The sequence below is a fragment of the Crotalus tigris genome, unplaced genomic scaffold (genome assembly GCF_016545835.1).
Source record: "Crotalus tigris isolate CLP2741 ecotype Arizona unplaced genomic scaffold, ASM1654583v1 scf7180000018485.2372832, whole genome shotgun sequence".
Taxonomy (NCBI): domain Eukaryota; kingdom Metazoa; phylum Chordata; class Lepidosauria; order Squamata; family Viperidae; genus Crotalus; species Crotalus tigris.
In genome coordinates, this window is record NW_024097033.1 from 2,020,364 (window position 1) to 2,045,636 (window position 25,273).

The following is a 25,273-nucleotide window of genomic DNA, read 5'->3' on the forward strand; positions in this document are numbered from 1 at the left end:
TCAAGTAAGATTTTATAGTCCAAGGTGTTTCATCATCTCATATAACAGTGATGGCGAACCTTTTAGAGACCAAGTGCCCAAAAACTGTCCTGTCCCGCCTCACCCCGCCCCCCCATCCCACTGCCTCTGCTCCGCCTACCCACAGGGACACCCACTGCTTCCACGGCCTGCCGCAGATCACCCAGGTGGCCTAGTAGCGCCATGGCGGCCATGCCCTCCACCCACACCATCATTTGCCGTGATGGGGCGCAAGGGTGGAGTCTTGTCTCTGCTGCCCGGCTGCCATGTCCTTGGCTGCACTGCTCTATGCGGGCCGCACCTGGGGGCGACTCTCCAGGGGGCTGCTGGTGAGGAGGGGGCCACAGGGGTAGGCGGGGCTGGGGTGACATTTCGCGTGCCCACAGAGAGGGCTCTGAGTGCCGCCTTTGGTACCCGTGCCATAAGTTCGCCACCACTGTCATATAATAACCAATGTTCCTAAGTTAAAGAAATAGGAAAGCAATTCCCCACATATAACTCTGAAAGTCAGTAAAGGTTTACATTCATAGTTCAAGCAGGCCAGTTATGCCGCCCAGAAGTTCTCTTTACAGCTGAGTTTCTCACAGGTGGTCTCTATCAAGGTTAAAAAAGTTTTATCTGAAGTCTGGGCTTCAAACCAAGTCTCTTTTAGGCAATAACAAATTGTAATACCAAACTTCACCACAAGATTTTTATGTATATAAATTGAGTGTGAATGTGTATTGAGTGTTTGGGGTATGAGAATGGTGGAGTCGGGGGCGGAGCCTGGTACTCCTCTGCTGAGTGCAATAGCAAAAGTGGGGGGGCAGGACTTACCCTTGGGCTTGGTTTGTATGGAAAGCTAGTCCGGTCAGGAAGGGAGAAGGCTGGTGAGGGTGGGGGTACTCCAGGGAGGGGAGAAGGTCGGAGCATCCCGGTTATGACTGGGATGGGCAGATATGGCGGGAGCCGAGGGGCAGGCCATCTTTGGGGAATAAGGACTCGCTATGTTAGAGCGATTCCTTGCTCCGGCCCCTCAAAAGGCTCATCCTGTAGTACTGGTGACAGGGGAGTATAAGGCCCTAATTGTAGGCTGCTGTTGCTTAATGCCAGGTCCGTTGTCAGCAAAGCCCCCCTTGTCCGTGATTTAATATTGGACAGCGGGGCAGACCTGGCATGTATAACTGAAACCTGGCTGGGCCCTGAGGGGGGTGTTTCCCTCTCGGAGATGTGCCCGGACGGGTTTGTGGTGCTTCATCAGCCTCGACATCAGGGCAGGGGTGGGGGAGTGGCAGTCATCGCTCGGAAGTCCTTGAGTCCTCGTGGGATTCCTGCCCCGGAGGTTGTTGGGTGTGAGTCCCTCCTATTGAAGTTGGGTTCACGGGTTCAGTTGGGCTTGCTGCTGACGTACCTACCTCCCAGCTGCGTTGCAACCCTGCCTGAGTTGCTGGAGTCAGTAGCCGGGTTGGCGGTGGAGTTCCCCAGACTTATAGTACTGGGGGACTTTAACCTACCATCACTCGGCGATCGCTCAGAGGCAGCGCAGGAGTTCATGGCTTCCATGGCAACCATGGACCTGACCCAGGTAATTCAGGATCCGACTCATAGGGGTGGTCACACACTCGATCTTGTGTTTCTCTTGGGGCAATGGAGACATGATCTGGAATAAAGGGGAATAGAGATCTCGCCCTTGTCATGGACAGATCATTTCCTATTGAGGCTGGTCTTCAGAGCATCACTCCCCCATCGCAGGGAGAGGGAGCCGACTAGGTGGTTCCACCCCAGGCGCCTAATGGACCCAGATCGGTTCCAGGAGGAGCTTGGGGAAATACCTGACTCCCTTGTCCACAACTCGTCCGGGTCCCTGGTTGCGGCCTGGAATGAGGCGGCGTCCGGGGCCCTGGATCGAATTGCGCCTTTGCGACCTCTCTGTGGTGGTGGTCCCCGGAGGGCGCCTTGGTTTACTGAGGAGCTCCGGGAGATGAAGCGCCACAAGAGACGTCTAGAGCGACGTTGGAGGGCCAGTAACTCTGAATCTGACTGATCACTATTAAGAGCCTATCTTAGGACTTATTTAGTGGCGATAAGGGCGGCAAAGCGTGTTCACTTTTCCGCACTTATTGCGTCCGCAGAATCTCGCCCGGCCGCCTTGTTTAGGGTGACCCGCTCCCTTCTTAAAGTGGAGGAGGCGGAGGAACCCTTGCGGGGGAGAGCTGAGGAGTTTGTTCAGTTTCTTTCGGACAAAATCGCTCAGATTCAGAGAGACCTGGACTCCGACTGGGCAGTGCCAGCCGAGTTGCCAGGGGCTGGTCTTAGTCATGTTATCTGGAGTGAGTTTGAGCCTGTGACCCCTGTTGAAGTGGACAAGGCCGTGAGGGCAATGAATGCCGCCACCTGTTTATTGGACCCGTGCCCCTCCTGGCTGGTTTCTGCCAGTAGGGAGGTGACACGAGGCTGGCTCCAGGCGATAATCAACGACTCCTTGATGGAGGGGTCTTTCCCGCAACCTTTAAAGGAAGCGGTGGTGAGGCCCCTCCTCAAGAAGCCTTCCCTGGACCCAGCTGTTTTGAAGAACTTTCCTCCCGTCTCCAACTTCCCCTTTGTGGGGAAGGTTGTAGAGGAGGTGGTGGCATCCCAACTCTTGCGATCCTTGGATGAAACTAATTATCTGGACCCTTTTCAAATACAAGATGTTACCAATACCGTTTAAAGTTTTTTAAGTCCAAAATTTTTATAATCCTTTTTCCAGTTTTATTTCTTTTTTATAGATAAAAACAAAAGTCTCCAGTAAAAATGAGAAAACTTTTGGTCCCCAAGTTTCAGAAACACATAAATCCAATTAGATTAAAATTGTTCTTTTAGTGCTTTAACTCCCCTGGGTAGTCAGTCGCCGCTATTCTTAGAGGGTAGGGCAGAAATTCCCTTCCCTCTCTCCTCACGGGGGGGAAAATACACTTTGGGCAGCTTTTGCAGGAAAAGAAAATACTTAGGATCTTAAAGAGAAGATCAGATCTCACCCAGTTTTATCCGTGTTACTTTAGAAGTGCTTGATGGTAAGTTTGACTTTGGCTGTCTGCAGCTTAGTGACAAGCCATATTGCTATGGCCGGTCTTTCCTCTGCTGGTTTGGAGGGCTGTCCTGGATCAAGAGGAAGGGCTGCTGCCCTCCCGCAATCAAGCGGGGATCCCCTTCTTGCTCGTCGCCCCTACAGGGTCCCCCTCGTCCCTAACCAGGGTCCCCCAGTGGAACAAAATCGAATGCGTTAGACACAGCTCGCCTCACAGCTGTGGCGGCTGCAATGGCAAACCGGAAGTCTATATGAATACAGTTCTGATGGAGAATGTGTATCTTTCTCCAGTTCTGTTTATAACAAGAACTGAGTCACATAAGACTATGCTAGCATTGTGTACAAACATTTGCACAGTGTATGGGCTAGAGCAGGGGTAGGCAACCTTGGCCCTTTTATGACTCGTGGACTTCAGCTCCCAGAATTCCTGAGCCAGCATGGCTGGCTCAGGAATTCTGGGAGCTGAAGTCCACGAGTCATAAAAAAACCAAGATTGCCTACCTCTGGGCTAGAGTCTCCAAAGTCCAGATAGGAGATTCCACAGAAGGTGATGGAGAATAAGAGGGCTAAGATCCTGTGGGACTGATCCAGAATGATAGGCAGGTACTAGCCAATAAACCACACACTGTGGTCGTAGACAAGGACCAGAAGACAGTGGTGATGTTAGATGTAGCAGTCCCAAGTGACAGCAACACCAGGAAGAAGGAGTAGAAGCTGGACAAATAACAGGGCCTGAAGGAGGAACTAGAGAATATGTGGAAATTAAAGGCCAAAATGGTAACAGTAATAGCATTTAGCAATAGCACTTAGACTTATATACCGCTTTACCGCCCTCTCTAAGCGGTTTACAGAGTCAGCATATTGCCCTTAATAATCTGGGTCCTCATTTTACCGACTTCAGAAAGATGGAAGGCTGAGTTAACCTTGAGCTGGTGATATTCGAACTGCTGAACTGCTAGGCAGCCTGCATTCAGCAGAAGTAGCTTGCAATACTGCATTCTAACCACTGCACCAGTAGGCTAGAAACAGTCAGGCCTGTGACTTCAAAGCTGGAAGAGTAGATCCCAGGAACATTAGAGCTGTCTACAAGAGTGCAGTGCTAGGAACAGCTAAGATGCTATGCAAAACCCTGCTAGAAGACCCAAGATTAAGGAACCCATAGGGTGAGAATGGAAGTTTTTATACATAGACATAAACACACATACAACAGAGAGTATTCAAATCTTCCTGGAAAACTGTAGTACAAGAAATATAAAAATAATGTACAATATCCTTTCTACATTGAAATCAATTTAAAGTAGCATCAGGATTTCATTACAGACATAAAACGAATCTTACTTATGATTGGCACAATGCATAAAGTGTGTATGTAGACATTTTCATACCAATGTCTTTTATATAAGGTCAAATAAAATGAAGTTGCATCGTGTATCTCAGTCAAAATATCACTGTTCATATATCATTGCTTTAAACAATAGAGACTTGAATATTTTAGCAGAATATAAATAGGAAATACAAATTTGGATGAAAAACAATTAGCAATGAAACTTTAAATTCAGATTATTGTTCAAGAAAAACCTATGCAATTTACCAATGTTTTCTCTATCTAGTCTAGTCTGTCAAAATTAATCATTATAAAAACGAATGTACTTCCCTTCCTAAATATTATAATTTAGTTAAGAATGACAATTTTATTCATCGTCCTATTATGTCTGAAATAATAGATGTTGCACTCCAAAGATCAACCTTCTGGTGGAAACAGCTTTCTCTCCCCATAAGTAAGGCAATATATATCATGGAGAGTTTAAGGTGTCACTGAGCATTTACTCAAATATTTTGAGACATTACCGAGCAATGCAATCTTCTGCCTGCTTGTCATTGTGTAGTTTATGATATACAACTGCAGCCATGGCCAAAGGTCCAGCATCACCACATAAAAAAGTGATTGATCGCTTTGTCAAGCAACTAAGACTCTTCTTTATATATTCTTGAGCCATCTGAAGATAGGATGGGTCTCCATATACCTCATATAGATGAAAATATAGCAAAGCAATGCCTGAAAAAATATTACAAATAGCACTATTATTATTTAACCATTAGCAACTAATAATAATTTCATTTTATTAATTGTAATTGCCTTAACTTACAATGGCAACTGGAACTGGAATTTTGGTCATACGTTGTGATGGTCATAAGTCAAGACCAGATGTAATATTATGACCATTTTTACAGCATTAAACCATGTGTTAAACAAATCACATGGTCCTAAGTCTAAATCCATTCTCCTGAATTCACTTTTTACCAAAAAACAGCAAAAGAAACAAAAAACAGCAAAAAAACAGCCAACTTAATCATGTGATTATATGATGCTGCAATCGTTGTAAATGAGCCAGTTACCAAGTGCCCAAAGTGTAATTATGTGACTGTGCAGGAGGGGAAGGGTACAGTTTATGATGGCATAAAAAAGCACCCTTTTTAATGCCATTGTAACTCTGGAAAATCATTAAACAGCAGTCATAAGCCAAAGATTACTATAAAATTATACTGTCTATTAAGACAAAGCCTTTTCAATTGTGCAGTAATACAAAACAGAAAATCATGAAATTACAGTGCTAGTATTTTTATGATAATCCCAAACCATAAAATATTTCCAAAAATAGGGAAATACGTTAAAGTTACATTAAATGTACTATCTGCAGTCTAACCATAAATATCCATTGTCATATATTTAAAGATACTTTCTAGATAATTTTGGGTTAATACTCTTAGAGATGGACAACAATCCTGACAATCAGGGTTACTATGTACATAACACTCTTGTGAAGATCTTATTGACAGAAACTTGTACTTGATGCATTTTCATCTCAGATGCTAATGCCATTAATAGATTTAATTTTTAAACCTAAAGTTTTAATCTTTAATACCCTGGACGACTTTGATCATATCACATTTCTAAGTCCATTCATCATAGAATGACCTAGGTCAGGAGTAGGCAACCTTGGCTCTTTTATGACTTGTGGACTTCAACTCCCAGAATTCCTCAGCCAGGAGGATATATAAGATCTAGGGATATATAAGATCAGTGTGGCCAATGTGAAATAGTATAATGCAAAAACAAAACAGAAAACAACCAAACCCTAAATTATGTAAGACAAAGAAAAAAAAGAAGAATGTGACCATGATCCACTGGGAAAAAGTCAATAGAAGGACTTCACACAGAAATAAGGAGCTGCTTCTTTTTTTAAAAAAGAAATCCACACCCAAGTTTAACAATAACAGCAAAAAATCATTATTCAGCATTTCTCATTGAGAGCTTGAATATTTGATGCATAACACAAGTTATGCCAAAAGGTGATGCCTTTGTTTTATGATTTTACCATTTCCAATATCATGATTTAGTTATGTCAACTAATTTTTAGAGGCCAAAATAGATCTAGGTTTATATTCAAATACTGACAAAGACTTGGAGGCTTTGGAATAATGACCTTTCAGTGTAGCCAGATAATCCTTTATCGGAAAAACACTAACAGAATCAAGAATGATCAGCAGGAAATAGGAATTATAAACCTAGCAAGTCATAAAATGCCAAGGTCAAAAAAGGAACAATGATCTACTGAAAACAGGACATCAGAAAATGTGGATTATTTCCAGTAAAGAGGAAAAGTTAGTAAATGTATTAAATACAAATAGAAACATTAAGTCTGAAGTCTTCAAGGAAATAGTATGCATTGTAGAGGCATCTTCAGAAATAAGTACTGAAGGAAAGAGTGACACAGTTAATTTCAGATTTTTCATTTTTTCAATTTATAGTGTACTTTCAAACTCATTAACCATTGCTAAGAGGATGCAGACCTCTGTACTTAAGCTTATATTAAAAATAAATAAATAAAGGGAAAGAAGAGCAGCTTCCAAAATTACTTTCTCCTGCTCATCGGATTTTTTAAATTTAGATCATTTTCTCATTCTGCATAGGTAATCTCCCAAGCGTCATACCACAGCCAATTCAATTATGCATGTATATTAAGGACAAATCTCCATTTCCTGCTGAAGTTAATAACCTTGTCCACTTGCTAGACAGTTTCTGTGATAGTACTATCAATGAAGACCGTAAAAAGGTATTTTATCGTAAGTCTCACCTGAAACTATTTTTAAGAAGAAAATGCCTTATTCTGGATATCACCATATTTCTATGAGCTAATTAAGTCATAGCACAGTATCAAAATTTTAACAGTAGCATGGAATAAGCAATATTTCCACATTTCAATTTGTATGATAGAGAGTTGCAGACTTTAGGGTTAAATGTAACTTTTGGTTGAAGTTTGCAGATGAAATAAAAAATGGGTTCACAGAGAAAACTAGGTAAGGAAAATATATTATACAGGCCTGTGAGAATAATTAATACTCCAATACTTAAAACCTAGCATTATCCAGATTTTTGCCTTTTTCTGAGTCTGAAAGTAAAAACCTTTTCTTTTAGAATCATTAAGAATTTACATCTTTTAATTTTTAAAGAATGGCTGACATGTTTATGATTCTGCAGAATGTACTCAATGTTTCGTGACAGTTAAACCACTATGGTTATGGTCAAATCTTACACTCATTATTGTAATTACCTCTGATGGTACTGATATGACACTATGTATTTCTTTAATAGTCCCTCCAATCTTATCTATAAAAGTTTTCTTTTTTTTCTTAAGTGGCTAATTTCTCCTGAACTGGTATACAGTAGTACAATGTAGCAGTTTGCGCTGCTCCCCCACCATAATTGGTTTACAAAAGAACCAAAAATCCCTTTCTTGTGCATTTGTTTACAGAGAGCTTAAACCAAATGAAGAAAGCACTAGCAGTATATACAAAATATAATTTACACTACAGTATATATTTTGCAAAGAGGAACTAATAGAAATATCCACTAAAAACCACTGAAGATGCAAATAGGAATGGCCTTCTACAGTTTTTGGAGTTGGCAATATAGAAGAAACCAGTTTATATCTAAATATTTAGATTTCTACCCCAAAGCATACATTTAATTTGCTGTTTTTTAGATATAAAGTAGAGACAGAAACTAATCACAATTTTGTTCAGGGCTCAATTTAGAAAAAAGATAACTGCAACTGAACCAAACTGTCAGAATCCAATTATATTTCATCTTTAATCATCAAATATAGAAAACCCCAATTCTGCCTTCTCTGGATTCTGCCATAAGAGGGAGAGAAGGGGGAGAACAAAGGGGCTTTATGGCCCTCACTTCCTTCAGTACACTTCAAAGAGCTGAATGTTGTTTATTGTAACCAAAGTGTTAGCATACCAAAGAAGGGTATTTGCCTTTCATGTAGTTATCTGAAGTCTCCATCCAGACGGAAGAAAGAATCACTGGAAGGGGGGTTGATTGGGTGGGACTACTGGGGAACCCCTTAAAACCTTGAATGGGAGAGCTTGAACCCCAAGTCCTGTCTAGCACGCCTGCAACCATTTTCTCTTAATAAAGGATTCCTGTTGGAAGAATTATTCCAAGAGTTCTGTCTTCTTAAGATGCAAAGTGGGGTGGGTCCTTACACAAACTGTAATCTGAACTTAAGTTTCTGACATCTTACTGGTTTCATTTCCCTAACAGATAACATTCAAACTTTGTAATTAAAAAAACAGATACAATTTGCAGAGCGAATATATGCTTCTAAAAGGATAATTTTTAAAAATCTGATTTTTTTTTAGAAGTCCTTTTTATAAAATTTTGGAACTAACAAAATGATGCTTGCTGGCATAGTGGCAGAGACACGGGGAAAGAGCGAAGTTAACACAATTACTGGAATGGGACCTTTAGGCACAGACTCTTTCGCCTCCCACCTCAGCCCATTTACAGCCAGCTTTCCTTCTCCGCTGCTCCTCCCCCAGTCATTCTCCGTGGCCAATAGGCCCCTGGCCCTCTGCCTTACATCATTCTTCCTGGCCCATTCGCTGAGGCATCCTTTGTCTTGGGTCTTTAGCTGCAAGGGACAAATAGACACCAGCCAATCGGGGCAGCGTGCAATGGGTGATCACAGGGGCTGTAGGGGGGGCAATGTATGTTGCAAGATTTTTTTAAAGAGTGCTGCAGCTGTTCCAAAAGTTTTGGGACCTTGCAGCTCTGTCACCAAGACTGGAAGAAGGGGGAGTGGTGGCAGAGGTAGCAGCCACCGAGGCCACTGGGAAGAGCAGACAGGCGAAGATGTGTTGGGGGACCAGGAAGGGACAGAGGGGTGCCTCAAGGGTGCTTCAGAAAGACAGCTTGACTCACAACACAAACAAAAACAAAAGAATGGAGGAGGAGCAAGGCTAGTGCGGATTCTGGCATTGTGGGGAGGCTCAGCAGGCAAACAGCAGAGGGTCGGGGGGAGTGCAGGCGAACAGTAGGGCCAGGACACCGTCTGTGATTGCAGAGAGGTGGAGGGGGGGTGCGCAGAGGAATGGCAGGGCCAGAGTGGCGATTGAAGGGGGGGCAGTTTCAGGCTGGCCATTTGCCTGGTGCCCACCCCACCCCGTGCCAGCGTGACATCAAATGGGTGGTTGCCTGCCGCCATCCCCCTCAGAAGCTATGGCTTTACTTGCACACACCCATCCCCCTGTAATTACAAACGCCACGCCAGCCCTGTCGTTTGCCTGTGGACCCCCCACACCTCCTACAATCGCAGATGCCGCACTGGCCCTGCTGTGCCTCCCTCCTCAATGCTCCTCCTTACTCCTCCTCCTACTTTGTTTGAGTTGCGAGCCAAGCTGTCTTTGTGAAGGTCCCTTGAGGTGCCCCTCCGTCCCTTCCTGGTCCCAACATACCCTCGCCTGTCTGCCCTCCTCAGTGGCCCCAGCGGTTGCTACTCCTGGTGACAGAGCTGCAAGGCCCCCAAAACTTGCGGAGCAGCCACAACACTTTTTTTTAAAAAAAAAATTGCATTGCACACTGTCCCCCCACAGCCCTTGCGATTGTCCATCGCATGCTGCCTCGGCAGCACCATGGCTTCTGCCTGCCACCCGATTGGCTGGTGGCTATTTGTCCCATGCAGTCAAAGGCCCAGGACAAAGGGTGTCGAGGCTAAGGGTGGAGGGCCAGGGGCCCATTGGCCAGGGAGAATGGCTGGGGGAGAACCAGGGGAGATGGAAAGCTGGCTGTAAATGGGCTGAGGTGGGAGGCAAAGGAGGAGTGGCCAAGGGTCCATGCCTAAAGGTCCTAAACCCGTTATTATTGTATCAAGGTAAAACCAGGCTGATCTGCACAGATCATGTTCCAGCCTTTCCTGTTTGTTGGCACAGAGTTCTATCCATTTATAGAATTCTAGCATGACATGTCTTTACGCTTTTATTGATACTATAAAACTGTTCATTTAACAAAACTGTTTTACAGAAAATAAGCAAAGCCTTATACTGCTGACACTGCAACTCCTCTAACCCAGAGGCCCCTCTTTTGGGCACCAGGGACCAGTTCCGTGGAGAGAGGTTTTTCCACAGACCAGAAGGGACATGGTTTCATGTACTGTCTGCAACCCGCCGATGGGGCTTTGCTTGTTTGCACAGACCAGTTTCTGGCATGCCATAGCCTGGTGCGGGTCCACGAACTGGGGGTTGGGGACTCCTGCTCTAACTCCTCTAGCGTAGGGGTAGAACTTTCAAAGATAAGAGCCACGCACAGGATTTTAAGGCGGGGTAGGCAACAGAGGAGGGCTACAAAATAGGTAATGTGATATCATCTCTGGGCAGGCCAAGATTTGGGAATAACTTTTGGGGAGTTTCTTACTTTAAAAAAATCCACATGATACGGTTTGATACACTACAATTCTCAACAGTCCTCAATCTCAGAATGGAAGGAAACATGCTGATCATTTTCAGCAATCATAATCAGAGGATATTCCAAGGGCTACAAAATGAAAGTCTGCAGGTTGCCCACACAACCTGTGATGAGGAAGAAACAGCACCTTTTTAATGTGCAGTATGCAAGGGGACTGAGGACATCGTTAGATGAGTGAGAAATACTTTGCCCTTCAGGGAATCTTTGAAGTTAATGGAAAATACCATGGCTTCTTTTCAAAAGGTAGTTCTATGCAATTTTGGCAGTTTTAATGAAGTTTAAATAGATGCCTACTGCTTGGTGACAGTAACATGGGAGGAAATGTGGAGTTAAATTTGCTATTAAACCTCAGTCCCAGCATATGTCTAAATGGCATCAACCTCTACAACAGATAAAGTATGATTGGAAGGGCTGGGGAAGGTCTCTCCCAGAATTATTTATTAGCAGTCATATACGTGTCAATTGTTTTCAGGTTGCCAGGGAAAAAATATTCAACAAGCCTTTCTTACAGAGGCAGTTAAGAAAGAACACTTTGATCCAATTCATTTCTTATAATCTGAAATCATACTGAATATCTTAGTAAATTCAAAATCTTGGAAGGCATTGGGTATAAAAAAATGAAGGAAAATACATCCTATGGTAAAAACACATTTCATTTCATTGGAAATGGCCAGGTTTGCAAAGAAAAATCTGTAAGCAGAAAATAGATTTGACTGGTGGAATCTAGGAAGGCCTTTTTGGCTGCTGTCCCTGCATTGTGTAACATCTTGCTGTCAGAGGTGAAGAAAGCCCCCAATATCTTGGCCTTCCACAAAGGGATCAAAACTTGCCTGTGTAGCCTTGCGGGGAGCGGGCAGGGGCGGGGAAGAACACATTATTTTGATTTTAATGTTTAATTTGATTCAATTGTACACCACCGAGAGACCCTCTTCGAGAGATAGGTGGTTAAGAATTATAAAATATAAATAAATAAATAAATGAAACAGAAGTACTGAGATTCTAAAATTAGATTCTAAAAGCCCCATCTACTACAATACCACCGAGAATAAAAAATTAGAGACTGTAGACAAAACCAGCATGGCTTCATAAAGAACCCTCTAATTAACTGAGAGACAAAAGGGACAAGTATAAAAAATAGAAAGAGGAACACAAAACTAAAACCGAATACCAGCAAACAGCTTGAATCTGCAAGGATGGAGTCAGGAAACTTAGAATGAACCAAGACTAGCAACAAATGTCAAAAATAATAATAAAGGGTTCTTTCAACATATAAAAAACAAAATAGTCAAGGAAACAATTGGTCCACTTATGGGAGAAGATGGGAAGGAGGTGATAGATGGCAGGGAAAGTGGAACTGCTTAATTAATTCTTTGCATCTGTCGTTATGCAAAAGAAAAAAATAATCCAACCTATCAAAAGCAGTACTGTGGGAGACAAAGTAGGAATACAAGTCAAAATAGGTGTGAACTAGTCTTCTAATATTTGATGGGCTGTCACAGGGAAGAGGGAGTCAACCTATTCTCCAAAGCACCTGAAGACAGGACAAGGAAGATGGGAGGTGTAAGATTAAAGAGAGATCAAACCTAGAAATATAGAGAAATTTCCTTACAATGAGAACAAATCAGTGGAACCATTTGCCTCCAGAAGTTGTGGGTGCTTCATCACTGGAGGTTTTCAAAAGAAGATTGAATTTGTCCTGAATTACACAGATCTCCTATTTGAGAAGGGGCTGGACTAGAAGACCTCCAAGGTGCCTTCCAATCCTGTTATTCTGTTCTATGAGACAATTCTATCCTTAACATAAATTTAACATAAATCATTTAAGATTTTGCATGTCATGTATATGACGTGTCATGTATATGACATAAAACATGTGTTGTGTATATGACATGTTTGTATGCTAGATTTTGTATGTCAAAACAAATACTGTAATAAATTCCTCCATTTCACCAGCTGTATTCAAAAAACACAAATTCTCCTTAACCCCCCCCCACTTAACTTGTTTAAATGTAGATTTTTGTTATTTGCATAACAAATAACTTTAATCCACTTTAAACTAAACATTATGATTTATTGATTAGCCATTTGAACTGGTTAAAAGTGTGACTGATTAACAAGAGAATGTGCCCCCTCCTCATGATCTGAGCAGACATTTTTAGAAACTTGATTTTCAATAAATGTTCTTGCAAATGCTTCCTCCCGCTGTCTCTATATGGGCTTATTTACAGTGGAAATTTATAGAGGTATTGGCTATGATTTCTTTAAACAAGCAATCATCAAAATTCATGTTTTATTAGCACTACAATATGAATGCAGAATATTGTTTCAAGGAATATACATGGGCACATATGAGTGTGAGAATCCAAAATAACACTTTAGCATTTTCTATAATATAAAGTTTCTCAGAATATCCCCACTCCTCAACAGACAACTACAGTAATCTGTACTGCTAGTAAGAATGTGGGACCAATCCTGACTGAAACTATGCAAAGGGGCGAATGTGGTTTAAACATCACTCTTTGCTCACTTGGTTTGCAAAATGTTCCTCAGTCTAATCAAGTACTTTAGAAAAAAGGAAAAAAGAACAGAATTGATAATTTAGTATTTGTTTAAGACTTTGCCAAAGCTGTTATTTAAAATGTAATGTTTTATTCAAGTGTTAATCATTTAAGAAGAGTTTTCCCTGAATTTGAACAATTAGCTTAAAAGCCTAAGGAAGTTTCACTGAATGAAGCATATCCTAGAAAGTAAAGGTTGCAAACATATTGGGCCTTTATGTTCCTTAATATCTATGGCAGTGCTTCTCAATCCTGGCAACTTTTAAGATACGTGGACTTCAACTCACAGAATTACCCAGCCAGCATGCCAGTCTAAGGAAATGCTCATGCCACCAATAGAATGAAACCAAAGTTGTGCCACCAACTCAGGAGAACTGAGAATGTTTTTTGTCTGAGAAGAAGACATAAAGGACAGTAGCCTAAAAGAGAAAGAACTTAATGTATTGATCTGAGTCAAATATTGTTACAAAGTGGTATACATTAAAACAAAAATCAACTAAAACAGCTTCAGAGCTCAATAAAAATAAAACCATTAGACATATACATCCATGCTGAAGCTCCCAAATGCTTCCTGCTTGCAATGTGTGGGGGAGCAACCTGGTCTTGATGGTCTAGTAATGAAAGGCCTAGGGATTGTGTTATTTCAGGGGGAGGCTGTCCAAGGAGCTGGTGCCATGACAATGAAGGCATATTTCCAGGGACCTGCTAAATGGCATGATTGTATTGATAGTACCAGCAGCATACCCACTGTGCCAGATCTAGTGGGGCAGGCAGAAACCACTGTAGAGAGGCAGTCCCTGGTCTCCACCATGTGGGGCTTTAAAGTGACCAGCACCTTGAATTGCACCCAGAAGCCTACTGTGAATCATTGCAGCTCACATAGCTCTCAAATGAATCAAGTGACAAGATTGTACAGCATATGGTTTAGTTTTTCTAAAACTCAAGTCCACAATAGTTTATTCATTAATCATGGTTAAGTGTGATAGGTGCAAACACACTCCTAATATATTTCAAAAGAATAGTGAGAAACTGGCTTATCAAAAAGCAAAGTAACAGTAAACTAGATTTGAATTCCAGTATAGCAACACAGAGACATCTCTGATAAAGTAGAAAGGATGGCAGCCATTATCAATCAGCTGCAACAACAGCAAAAGGAGGAAACCTAATTCTTTTTTTTTTTTTTTTTTTATTTCTCAGTCCAAATAATTACTATCACATTCGGGAATACTTTGGAAATTCAGGAGATAATCCATCCTGAAAAAAATCAAATACCTTACACATCCCTTGATAAATAACATTTGAGGATTCCCCAAGTCTTTCCTTCTTCAAGACAAATTCAATCCCAGCAGTATAGTAAGACCATATGTCCTCCAGCCACTCTTTAAATATCCAGAGTTTAAAATGTGCCATTTAACATTCACATTTTGCAGGTCTCCCATCCTACCTGCCCAGCCAGTATAACAAGTACAGTCCCTGGGGTCAGCAGATTTCAGACCTCTTTCCATGTGTTGAAGAAGCTCCTTGACTTTATTATTCAGATGCTGAGTGAATTCAGGAGTGAGCTGTAGATGTTAATAAAAACACAGCAGTTATGTCTCAGCAGACAGATTGTCACTTATCAAGATGTGCCAAACTAAGTCCTTTGAAAGGCTCTACACTTTTAAGAGAACCACGTTTTTAGAAATAAAAAGGAAATAAACAGCTGCCAGACTGGAAGCAGTAATTTAAAAAGGGAAAGAATCCAAATTCATTTTTATAGCAAATCCTACGTCTTCAGGCACACTTTCTTCCAAGTAACTATTAATTAAAAACTGAACCTTAAATATTTAAAACTGTATTTCTCTCCCCTGGTGATACTGTACAGTGGCTATCCATGCCTATTACCCTGAGGTTATTGGAGTGCTGTACTTTCCCCTGAGGGGGTCTTGAAGGCTACTCAAATTTTTAAGAGTAGATTCTGCTAGATGATTGCCATTAGACAAAGAGGACAGAAATAGTATCATACAATATTACTTGACAGTCTGTGCTGACTCACCACAATTCTACCGCATGGAAGCTTTTGTACAGGATACTATAGATTAACCAGCATTTGCTAGGGTAAGCATAAAAAGCTTGAAGGAGATATCCATTTCTTAACACAGTCCGGTATTATCAAGGCTCTAAGCCTAAAAACCCTTTCAGGTTTGAAACTTTGCGATGAACACTGGCAGCATATAGAAATACATGCATAACATAAAGGTTGAAAGGGAAATTATGCATGAGTCCATTACTATAGGAGATCCCTGACGTGGAGATCCATCCTGTTTAAAGACCTCTAGTAAATCAAGGAATTGTGCCTCATAAAGGACCAAATTCTGCCCCCTTGTAAACCCATTATTTCTTGACCTGTACTCTGGTACAATTCTGAAGGCTTCTGTCACCCACCATTTCAAAAATAAATGGTTATTTCTCTTTGATATTCTATTTATGTTGATGCAGCCTAGGATTGCAATTATTTATAGCTGCATCCCATTGTTGGTTCATATAGTTTGTGATCATCAAAGCAGCCAGAACTTTTTTGTTAGTACTTCTGCCCAGCAATTCCCTCCCACCATTTGAAAGTCCATAACCAAATATAGGACTTTGCATTTATCCTTGTTGAAATTCATTCATCTGGTTTTTATACATTGTCAAAATTCCCCTGAACCCTGATACTGTCCTCCAAAGTATCTGCTACTACCTCCCTATGTTGTCTGAATATTTGGTAACCATATTTTGTAACCCTCAGCCAAATAATGAATGTATTAAATAGCCAGAGGATAGAACAGAAATCTACAGTATATCACTTGACACTTCCAGCTGGGCACCAAATCACTACATACTCATTGTGGGGCAATTGTTTAAGCTGCTCTGTCTCCATTTATGGATTATGTGTGATATATAATAAATTGCACTAATACAATTCATGTTGAAAAGAGCCCCTACAGATTAAATAAGCCTGCATTAGATAGTTAGGGTATCCATATTTTATTCTTCCTCTGATTATTTTGCCTCATTAAAAAAGTTTGAGGAGGAATTATTTTTGATATTCTAAAGCAGTGGTTCTCAACATTTCTAATGCTGTGACCCCATAATACAGTTCCCCATGTTGTGGTGACCACCCCAACCACCGGGTGCCAGGGGCGTGGCCAAAGAAAAGGGGGGGGGAAATGGCGGACAGCCTTGTTTGGCGACCCCCGTGAAATGGTCGTTCGACCCCAAATGGGGTCCTGACCCACAGGTTGAGAACCACTGTTCTAAAGGCCATACTAGAGAATCAAGCCTTCTTTGCTTTGCTTGAAGCATTATTTCTTCTTGAGGTATACCAAACCAATCTGATTTATATATTTATTTCTGACATTGGAACCATAAAGTGCTTGAAACTCTCCACCCCAACTCCTGAACCACATCCCTTTCATTATTTAGGATATAAATAAATATAGTTACCTGTGACAAGAAGAACACTAGTTATGTGTTATGTAAACACAGAAAGAAGTCCAATTATGTCTAAATATGATAGGCCACTTTACATTCCAGTTGACTAAAACAAGTGTCAACACATTTTTTTTCTCTATGTTTTCTGTTTTATTTTGTTAAGTTCCAAGAATTGGTTATCCTATTACAAAATGTGTTAATTCCCCTGTACAGAAACATTTAAATTGCTTTTCAGAAAATGCACAAGCGTCATAATGATGTTGACAGCAGGAAAAAAATAGGTTCTGGTGAAACCTCTTCAGACCATTCTGGATATGTCCTTTAATCTGTTCCTAAAGAAATACTTCAAAATATTTTTAGTTAGACTGTACAGATTTGCCAAAGATAAAGTACAGAGTTGTCAATTAGACGTCTTTGTGATGGGTTTATTGGTGCAGCGCTTTGTCCCATGCTCTTTAGGCACCCGAGCTAAGATTTCTAAAGATTGGTAGGTAACAGTTATGCCTTCAATGGCCTCCAGAATGTACAGTCTCACAATACCTAGGCATTGTCAGCTATTACAAGTAAAAAAAATAAATGCTGTACTGTGTTGTCTGAAAAGGGCTCAGATACATGCGTATTATAGAGTCAAACTCAACTAGAATGACTTGAAAATAAGTTTTGACTGAAATATACAGATAGCAAGTTTAGCAAGTGCATTGTTAATGACCATTTGCAATTACAATGATGATGAAAAATTAACTTTCCGGCCAATCCTCATAAGTCTATAAAGCACAGGAAGGCTGAAGTAAGATCATAAACACAGTTGTGGTTTCACTTAGCTTTGTTTAATAACTAAATTGCTAGCCCAATTGTGGTTGCTAAATGAGGACCATCCATAGACAGCTAAAAACAAATGCAATGTAACTGACACGTCTGCTTGTAACTGATGTTTAACCTGAAGCAGAATACATTTTTCATAAAGTGTTAGGTATATAAAATCTTAATAAAAAAACAACTGGAACCATTTAAATGTAAATATACACATCCATGTATAATAGCCAATATCCATAAAAGGAAGACTTGGGTAAAGATGCATCTCTAGGAGGCATCTGAAACAGGTCCTAGCAGTTGCTGCCAAAGGGCAATCTAAACCAACAAAAAAGGATTCTCTTGAATGTTGTGATTTTTTGGAAAGAAACTGGTACAATACCCAGAGTCTTTTCCCAAATTCATACTTAGATGTTTCACTCAGCATTTATTGGTTCTCTTTTGATACTCTTCCACCTAAATTGCCTGACATTTTTTATGATTTCAGAGATGTGGCAAACACTATGTTTAACACACCTGGGTTTATACACTCATATTTGTGGATAGCACAGCACGTATTTCTCCACAATATATTAGACACTTTATGCTCTAGCCAAAAATCTTATTGTGAATGTGTAGATTATCTTCTGAAGAAGTAAAGCTGTTGCCAAATATTTTGCCTAAGGGTACTGACAGAGTAATTACAGTTCAGAGTTCCTGGCTTTCCTAGGGATAGTCTCATGCCACACCTTTCTCTAAAAATGTCAGTTGTATTCAGTGAGCAGCAGCCGCAAAAACATGTTTTAATCTGAGTTTCATAATCAAGACAATCTCAATATTTAGAAGGCTTCCTTAATTGGAGTTTGAAAGAATTCACTGGGGAAATGCCATGGTTTTGATTCTATGCTTTCCACATACAAATGTATGAGAGTGAATCTTCTGTTTCTTCGTAAAATCATAGGTGATGCACTTAAGAAAAAGAATTCCACTATCCTGCTCCCAATCAATTTAACACAATTAAACTAATTTTGTCATTACCTCACAACTGACATGACCTATTAATATAGCTAAGTCAATGAGCACCCTTTAAAAATAGTTCCCCCCCAATTCCCACTACCAGTCATTAAATATTACTGAACTGTATTTCTCCACTACAGGACATGACACTAAAATTTATCTTCATTTATCCAAAACATACCCATGTTGCCTGATTTTGGGGGGCAATGTCTTTACAGAGCTTCCTTAAAAACTAAGAATTTCCACCTGTACAAACACCTTCAGGATGCTGTACAAAGGTGGCATTACAGGAACAGGAACCAGTGCTGTAAAAAAACGCATATAATTTTTGTCAAACTTTGTCCTTGAATTCAAAGTAAGATTAATGACATGGAATCTGGCAAACGATGTGTAAAAAGGTCTTTATGAAGTCAAGACTGAAAAAATAAAAATAGCAGCTTATTTACATTTATTTTCCAGATTACAGCCGCCAGGCGTTATGAAGAGAAAAAAGCCCAAATGCTTTCTTCTTCCCTCGCGGCTGCCACCAAAATTCACTGTATTTTTCAGGGAAAGAACCGCTTAAAAGGAGCAGCAAGCAGAAGCCAAAATCCAAGCACTCACCCTCCCTGAAGAATCAAAGTATCCTGCGGCCAAGGATTTGTCATAGTCTGCAAAGGGATTCGGAAAAGCCCTCTCAGCCATGGTGGCACCAGGCCTGCCGGGGAAAAAGAAAGAGCCGCTTACTCAACACCCACCTACCCCCACCCACCCCTCACCCAGAGACAGACTGCTCCGGCCTCAATCAAAAGCCTACTGCTGCACCCCTTCCAAACACCGTTCCCCGCCGCCCCCTAACAGCAGTAGCTGCTCCTCCACCTGCCAGGAGAAGAAAAAGGGGCGGCGGACGGTCCCGAGCCTGCGCCCGAACCGCAGCACGAGCCCTCCTTTGACTTCCGGTCCACGCCGCCCAATCGGCACCTCGGGCCTCTACTCCACGCTGCCGGTTTCTTAAAGGGGCTGGCCCCCTTTCAGTCTGACGGCCTCGCGAACTGACTGGGTTAACGGGCCTTCCTGGTCCTCGGCGCGAGACCTGGGCAGCGCCCCCATCGGATCCCCTCGGTTGTCCCTCGGACCGTACCCGCCCTATTGTATTTGGAAGAACTTCTCTCTCAGGGGACTTCTTCGACTCCGATTGAAAGCCTGCAGCTCCTTCTCCTTCGTCCCCACCCCCCGCTCCCAGGTCACGGAGGCTGCAAACTTCCTGGGAGATAGGAAGCTCAGGGTTTTTTTCTACGATGTCTAGCATCGTGCAGAGTGACCAATATTAATCATGAATTCATATTATGGGCGTTTATTAAAGTACAAACGCTAATATTGATCGTTACTGCGTTTTAATTTTTTGCAAACGCTTTTTGTTTTTACTTTTTAGATGCGCGGGGACATTTATTTGAGAATCCATTAAATGCTGAAATCATCTGTAAAAAAGATTTAAATAGCTTACCTATGGATTCACATCATACTAAGCGTTGATTTGTTACAAAAACTGCAATTGGTCCATTTTGCTGAACATGCTGAACAAAATCAAACGGTATTAGCATTTGATTCAGTTTCTCCTTTTGCCTCACTTCAGTTTCACTTCAGACCATTTCATGGCGTTCATTTTTAATAATTATGCTCGCTCCTTAGATGCTCCTTATTTATCCTTTAATCACTGAATACCAAAGCATGAAAAGAAGTTTGCATTTCTCTGCTTTGTTTGACTACAGGTGGACCTCCATGTATAACCAAAGTTATGATGGCCTTAGAATTTTCTGACCCATTCTTGCACTTAATGACTGCCACACTACCTCCATAATTATTCATTTATTTTATTTAGTATGTGGCATCTACAGGGGTCACTACCCCCATAATTATTCATTTATTTTATTTAGTATGTGCAATCTACAGGGGTCATGCAATCACTTGATACACAAATTTAATTTATATATATATATACATATACATATATATATATATATATATATATATATATATATATATATATATATATAGACAATATATATATATGGACAATACAATATAGGAGATAAAATATTAAATTAAGATGAAACCATAATAAAATCACCATAATATGGAGCAATAGAATTGCAATGGGATGGATGTCAATTCAATATCTAAAGAACAAACCATCTAACTGCTTCTGGTGTGGCTGCCTTGAAATTTCTTGAGAGTACATTCTTAAACTATATGTATTAGAGCAGTGGTTCCCAAACTTTTCTATTACCCCACACCCCTAGAACGCTTCTGATATATTCTCACACTCCTTACAAAAGTTTGAAACAACAGCAACAAATTATGCATATACACTATAATTTTGAAAACCAAATTGTTTGCGCACCCTGGAATATCGACTCGCACCCCAGGGGGTGCGAGCACCCCTGGTTGGGAACTCCTGTGTTAGAGTCTGTTCCGGAGCAGAACAGTCACATTGCAGGCTGTCAGCCATCACCACTTAAAGAGCTTTGGCTTAGTTCTTGCATGCTCTGCCTTAGTTCTGGCATGCTCTATCTTGATTCTATTCAGGTGGCTCTATATTTTGGTGGGCAACTTTTTTTTTTACGACCCTTGATCCCTTTATTCTGGGTGGAGTTGAGGTGACTGAATGGACTTCCAGTAAATACTCAGCTTCATTTAGTCACCCTGACTCCATCCCCGTAAAAAAGAAAAAAAACTTTATGCCTACCCTAAAACCATGATTGTGTGTGAGTTACAGCAAGTCAAGTCTGGTTGTTATGAAAATAAAATGGAAGGAGACAATCCCTCCCCCAAGGTAAGCTGCCTTAATCATCTTCCTCTTCTTCCTAAAATTATCATCAATAGTATTCTATTCCTATGTTAGAATGCAGGTATGTTAAGTAACCATTTTTTCCTGTAATAACCTGAAATGGTCTCTTATTTAAATCTGTAAAACAAATATATCACACTTGAAGGTAAATTCTTAGGTAAGTATTATCAAATTCAAATATTATTTGAATTTGAGAGGCGTTTTTACTTATCTTGTTTCACTTTATGTGTAAGCTTAAGTCAGCCTTTGAGATAATGATTCCCCACATTAAAAATGAGAAAAGTCTATTCCCCAAATTAGAAAAATATTTTTTGGGAAGTCTGTGTGCATACCACATTTTTCAGAAAAAAACCCATTCTCATACTGGCCTATAGTTTTAGATACAAACACATATCTATCCATATGCTCATCCAAAGAGGACTGCAACACATTACAAGGTTGGAGTACTTTTGACAGACTCAAATATGAGTTTAACTACAGATAAATCCCTGATTTAATGGGTTACAGGATCGTTGCTGTAATCTATGAATTTATTGTGTTATATTATTGTTGTACAATTTTGTTTTGTTGTTCTGATCATTTATCAAATAAATCATAAGTAAAAGGCTGATGCACTAGCCCTAGTACCAAAAATTGTTATATTTTTTCTAGCTCTTTGATATCATTGGCTATTATCACACTGTGGCAGCTCATTCCAAAGATTAATGGATAGAATGAAATCAGTGAAAAATATATTTTGGAAATGTATTTTGAAAATAACCAGAGCACATTTTTCCTTCCTCATAACAAGCAACGCAAAGGAGAAGATAAAATATGATTTCTTATATAAACCACAGGGACACGCCAAGTTTGGTAGTGTGGGTGTATTTACTACTCTTAATGCCAACTTGTTATGGGTATATAAGGAAAGAAGTATACGGATGTTTAAACAAAATATCAAGGGGAAAAATATAATGTAGGGGTAGTGGGGAATTTGTGAAATGACTTTAAAATAATATATTTTAAATTCACATTCTCTACCAAATCTCTATCATAACCAACCAACACTTGACAATACATTTTAATTGGCTAGTCTAAAGTTGCAATGAAAAATCAGAACCAAAATCTCGAATCCTTCAAAGTAAACAACACAAAGGTTAAAAAAAGACATCAGTTCTCCTCTTGGTCATATATTTATATATAACTTCCAACTATTTCTCAAAAATATGATATTTGCAATGCTTAATAGTTTTGTTTTGATGCAGTCAATTTGGTCAACTAGATGAATACCTCCCTGGATTCTCTTTCCTTAGCAGAATCAGTCTAACCTAAAAGTTGTTAGTTGTGATTCTGCCTTGAAGTTTGTCTTTGATGTGTTTCAATCTGTTATAAATAAACTCAGATTTGATGTTTCCACAAAGTGTGTAGTTTTGTTCTCACAAACCTACATGTATTTGATAAAGCTACCGGATCAGAGCTGCAGACATCCAGATCATATAACCCCTAGATGGCAGCAAAGAGATTCAGCAGACTTCACTGCTATATTTTGGTTATCCAATCAGATAACCCAGATCTGGTTGTTCTCCTTGACAATTGGCTTTATATTGTCATATTAAGTCATGAAATGATTTGTTAGGTTTTTGTTCTGTATGCTTCTGAATCTAGTTGCTGCAGTTTGTAAACCTTTGTTTATAGCTTGTTAAAAAAAGGATAGTTGAAACAAATCATAACTTATTTTATTCTTTTTTTCCTTCTTCCCTGATTTTCATTAGTGGATTTGTCTTATTGAACAATGTATATTATAAAGATTGTTCTAATATAAAATATAAAAAGATACTGAAAGTGCAAAGAATTATGATATTCTGTACACAATTGATTAAGGGATAATTAATCTGAATTATCGCAGCATTAGTAATAGATTTTATTACGATCATTGACCAAACATACAAAGAAAAGAAGTTCTGATATGAATAAAAATCATACTAAAATTTAATTATAAAACAAAAATGGTCAAAATATGATGGTACAAACACAAAGTAAAACTTAGCTAAATACATAGAAATAAAATAACATTGAATATTGATCAGACAGTAATGACGGTAAATAAAAGATATCTGGGTGGCTGGGATATTTGGATGGGGAGTTATTAATTGCACTTGGCCACTTTTTTAATAAGGGCAATAATTTGGAAAAACTAATGTTTTGGGGCTAATGGGCAAATGTTTCACTGCAAGAACAAAGTCTTTGCATGAATGGAATGCCCCCAAAATTTCCCCTCTAAAACAGCTTTTGGAAGCTCAGTTTTAAAAGCATTATTTAGCTTAAATGTCTAGGCCAGTTGAAAAAAAAAAGCAATTAGGTAGTTATGGGTTCTTTGAAGCAGAGGTATTAGTGAGCTTCCCAAATGAACTTCCTTGAGGTGTCAGTTGAAACGCACCCACTTTCAGCATGCATTATTTCTTATTTAAAAATGCAATCTTAACAGCTGGCAACTCAGCTCAGTCTATTATTTGGGCTGTTACCAGCATACCTTGCAAAATTAATAAAATTCTCAGTAAACTGAGAATGAGAAGGCTGGATTTGATATCATGATAGGGAGAATTCCATATTTTGATACCCTTCCTGTTAAATTGTTAGCTCTTTGCTATAACATTGTAGTTTCAGGAAAAGAAAAACCTATGGACATTTTGCCTTTTCTTATTTCTTTGAGTGACAAGCTTTCTGTCTCCTAAATCTGTATCTCCCAAGGCCATATCAGTGAACTCCAGGTTTTTCCTTGGATAATTTGTACTAAAATATACATGCTTTACACTGGCTAGAAATGATGCACATTGGCTTAGTGCAATTCTTGTAATTAATTATAGTATTAAAATCCCTCATTCTCTCAACCATTCAAAGTTTGCAAAAATGGTATCAATGCTCACTTATAAGTTTTTAATATCATAAAATATTTAGATTGACTAAATTATACACTGGATAATTTGATTGGTGTGTGATTTGATTTGCTGTATGAATCTAACCTTAATGGGTTTCTGCAGCATGTAAAATCAGCTCTAAAGATATCAGAGATTAAAAAGAGTTTATTTCTATTGAATTAGTAAGAAATAATATGCCACCCAAACAGAATAGCCTGATTGTGAGATGGGCAGCTATATAAATATGATTTATAAATAAATAAAATAAGTATGCAAAATAAAGATAACCAGGTTTGATTTGGTTTTAAACTGGCTATTATTTATTTTTATCAAATAACTACACACATACAGTGTAAGAAAAAAGATGAAAAACCACAGAAGTATTTTAACATCTTAAAACAGAAAATTAGCAACACTCCTACACCACCATGACTTTCATCTCCTAAGGCATTCAGAGGCAATATGTTGATCATCTGTGATTATCCTCTAACCTGCTGACCTTGTAATATTAAAGCATAATGGGATGCCTTTAGGTTCTGTGCATCAGCCAGTTCTATCCCACCCATACAAAGAAAAGGAAGAACTTCTGTGAAGTTTAGGACAGGACAAAAAAGGATATTTAAATGTAACAAAAATGCTGCCATCTCTCCACTCTTTGTTCTCTAGCTGCCTTTTACAGTTCAGGTGGCAATTTCTGCAGACATTTCTTCTACAATGTGATAAATCAATACTGTTGGGTTTCATGGAAAGCTCAGCTCCACTAGCCTGGGATTTATAGGACTTTAACTTTTGGTTCACTGCAACTAGTTTCTGTACTTTTTTATTCTTTGGTTCTACATATACTAATCCAGAGGCTGG

At 39.8% G+C, this 25,273-nt stretch overlaps 1 protein-coding gene across 3 annotated transcripts in view; it reads right to left on the minus strand.

Moving 5' to 3' along the window:
- The window catches only part of LANCL1 (LanC like 1), a 30,906-nt gene extending 10,972 nt beyond the window's left edge, over positions 1-19,934 (minus strand). Inside the window, exons 1-4 of one of the 3 annotated variants that reach the window (XM_039352967.1) lie at positions 19,815-19,934; positions 19,298-19,391; positions 14,880-14,997; positions 4,913-5,120 (exon numbers count right to left, since the gene is read on the minus strand). In XM_039352967.1, the coding sequence (XP_039208901.1) occupies positions 4,913-5,120; positions 14,880-14,997; positions 19,298-19,378 (407 nt within the window). In that variant the 5' untranslated portion in view covers positions 19,379-19,391; positions 19,815-19,934. Of the gene's footprint in view, positions 1-4,912; positions 5,121-14,879; positions 14,998-19,297; positions 19,392-19,490; positions 19,510-19,552; positions 19,716-19,814 lie in introns of those variants that run through there. The other 2 variants (XM_039352966.1, XM_039352968.1) reach the window with 2 other exon arrangements.
- Between the last annotated feature and the right edge of the window lie 5,339 nt (positions 19,935-25,273).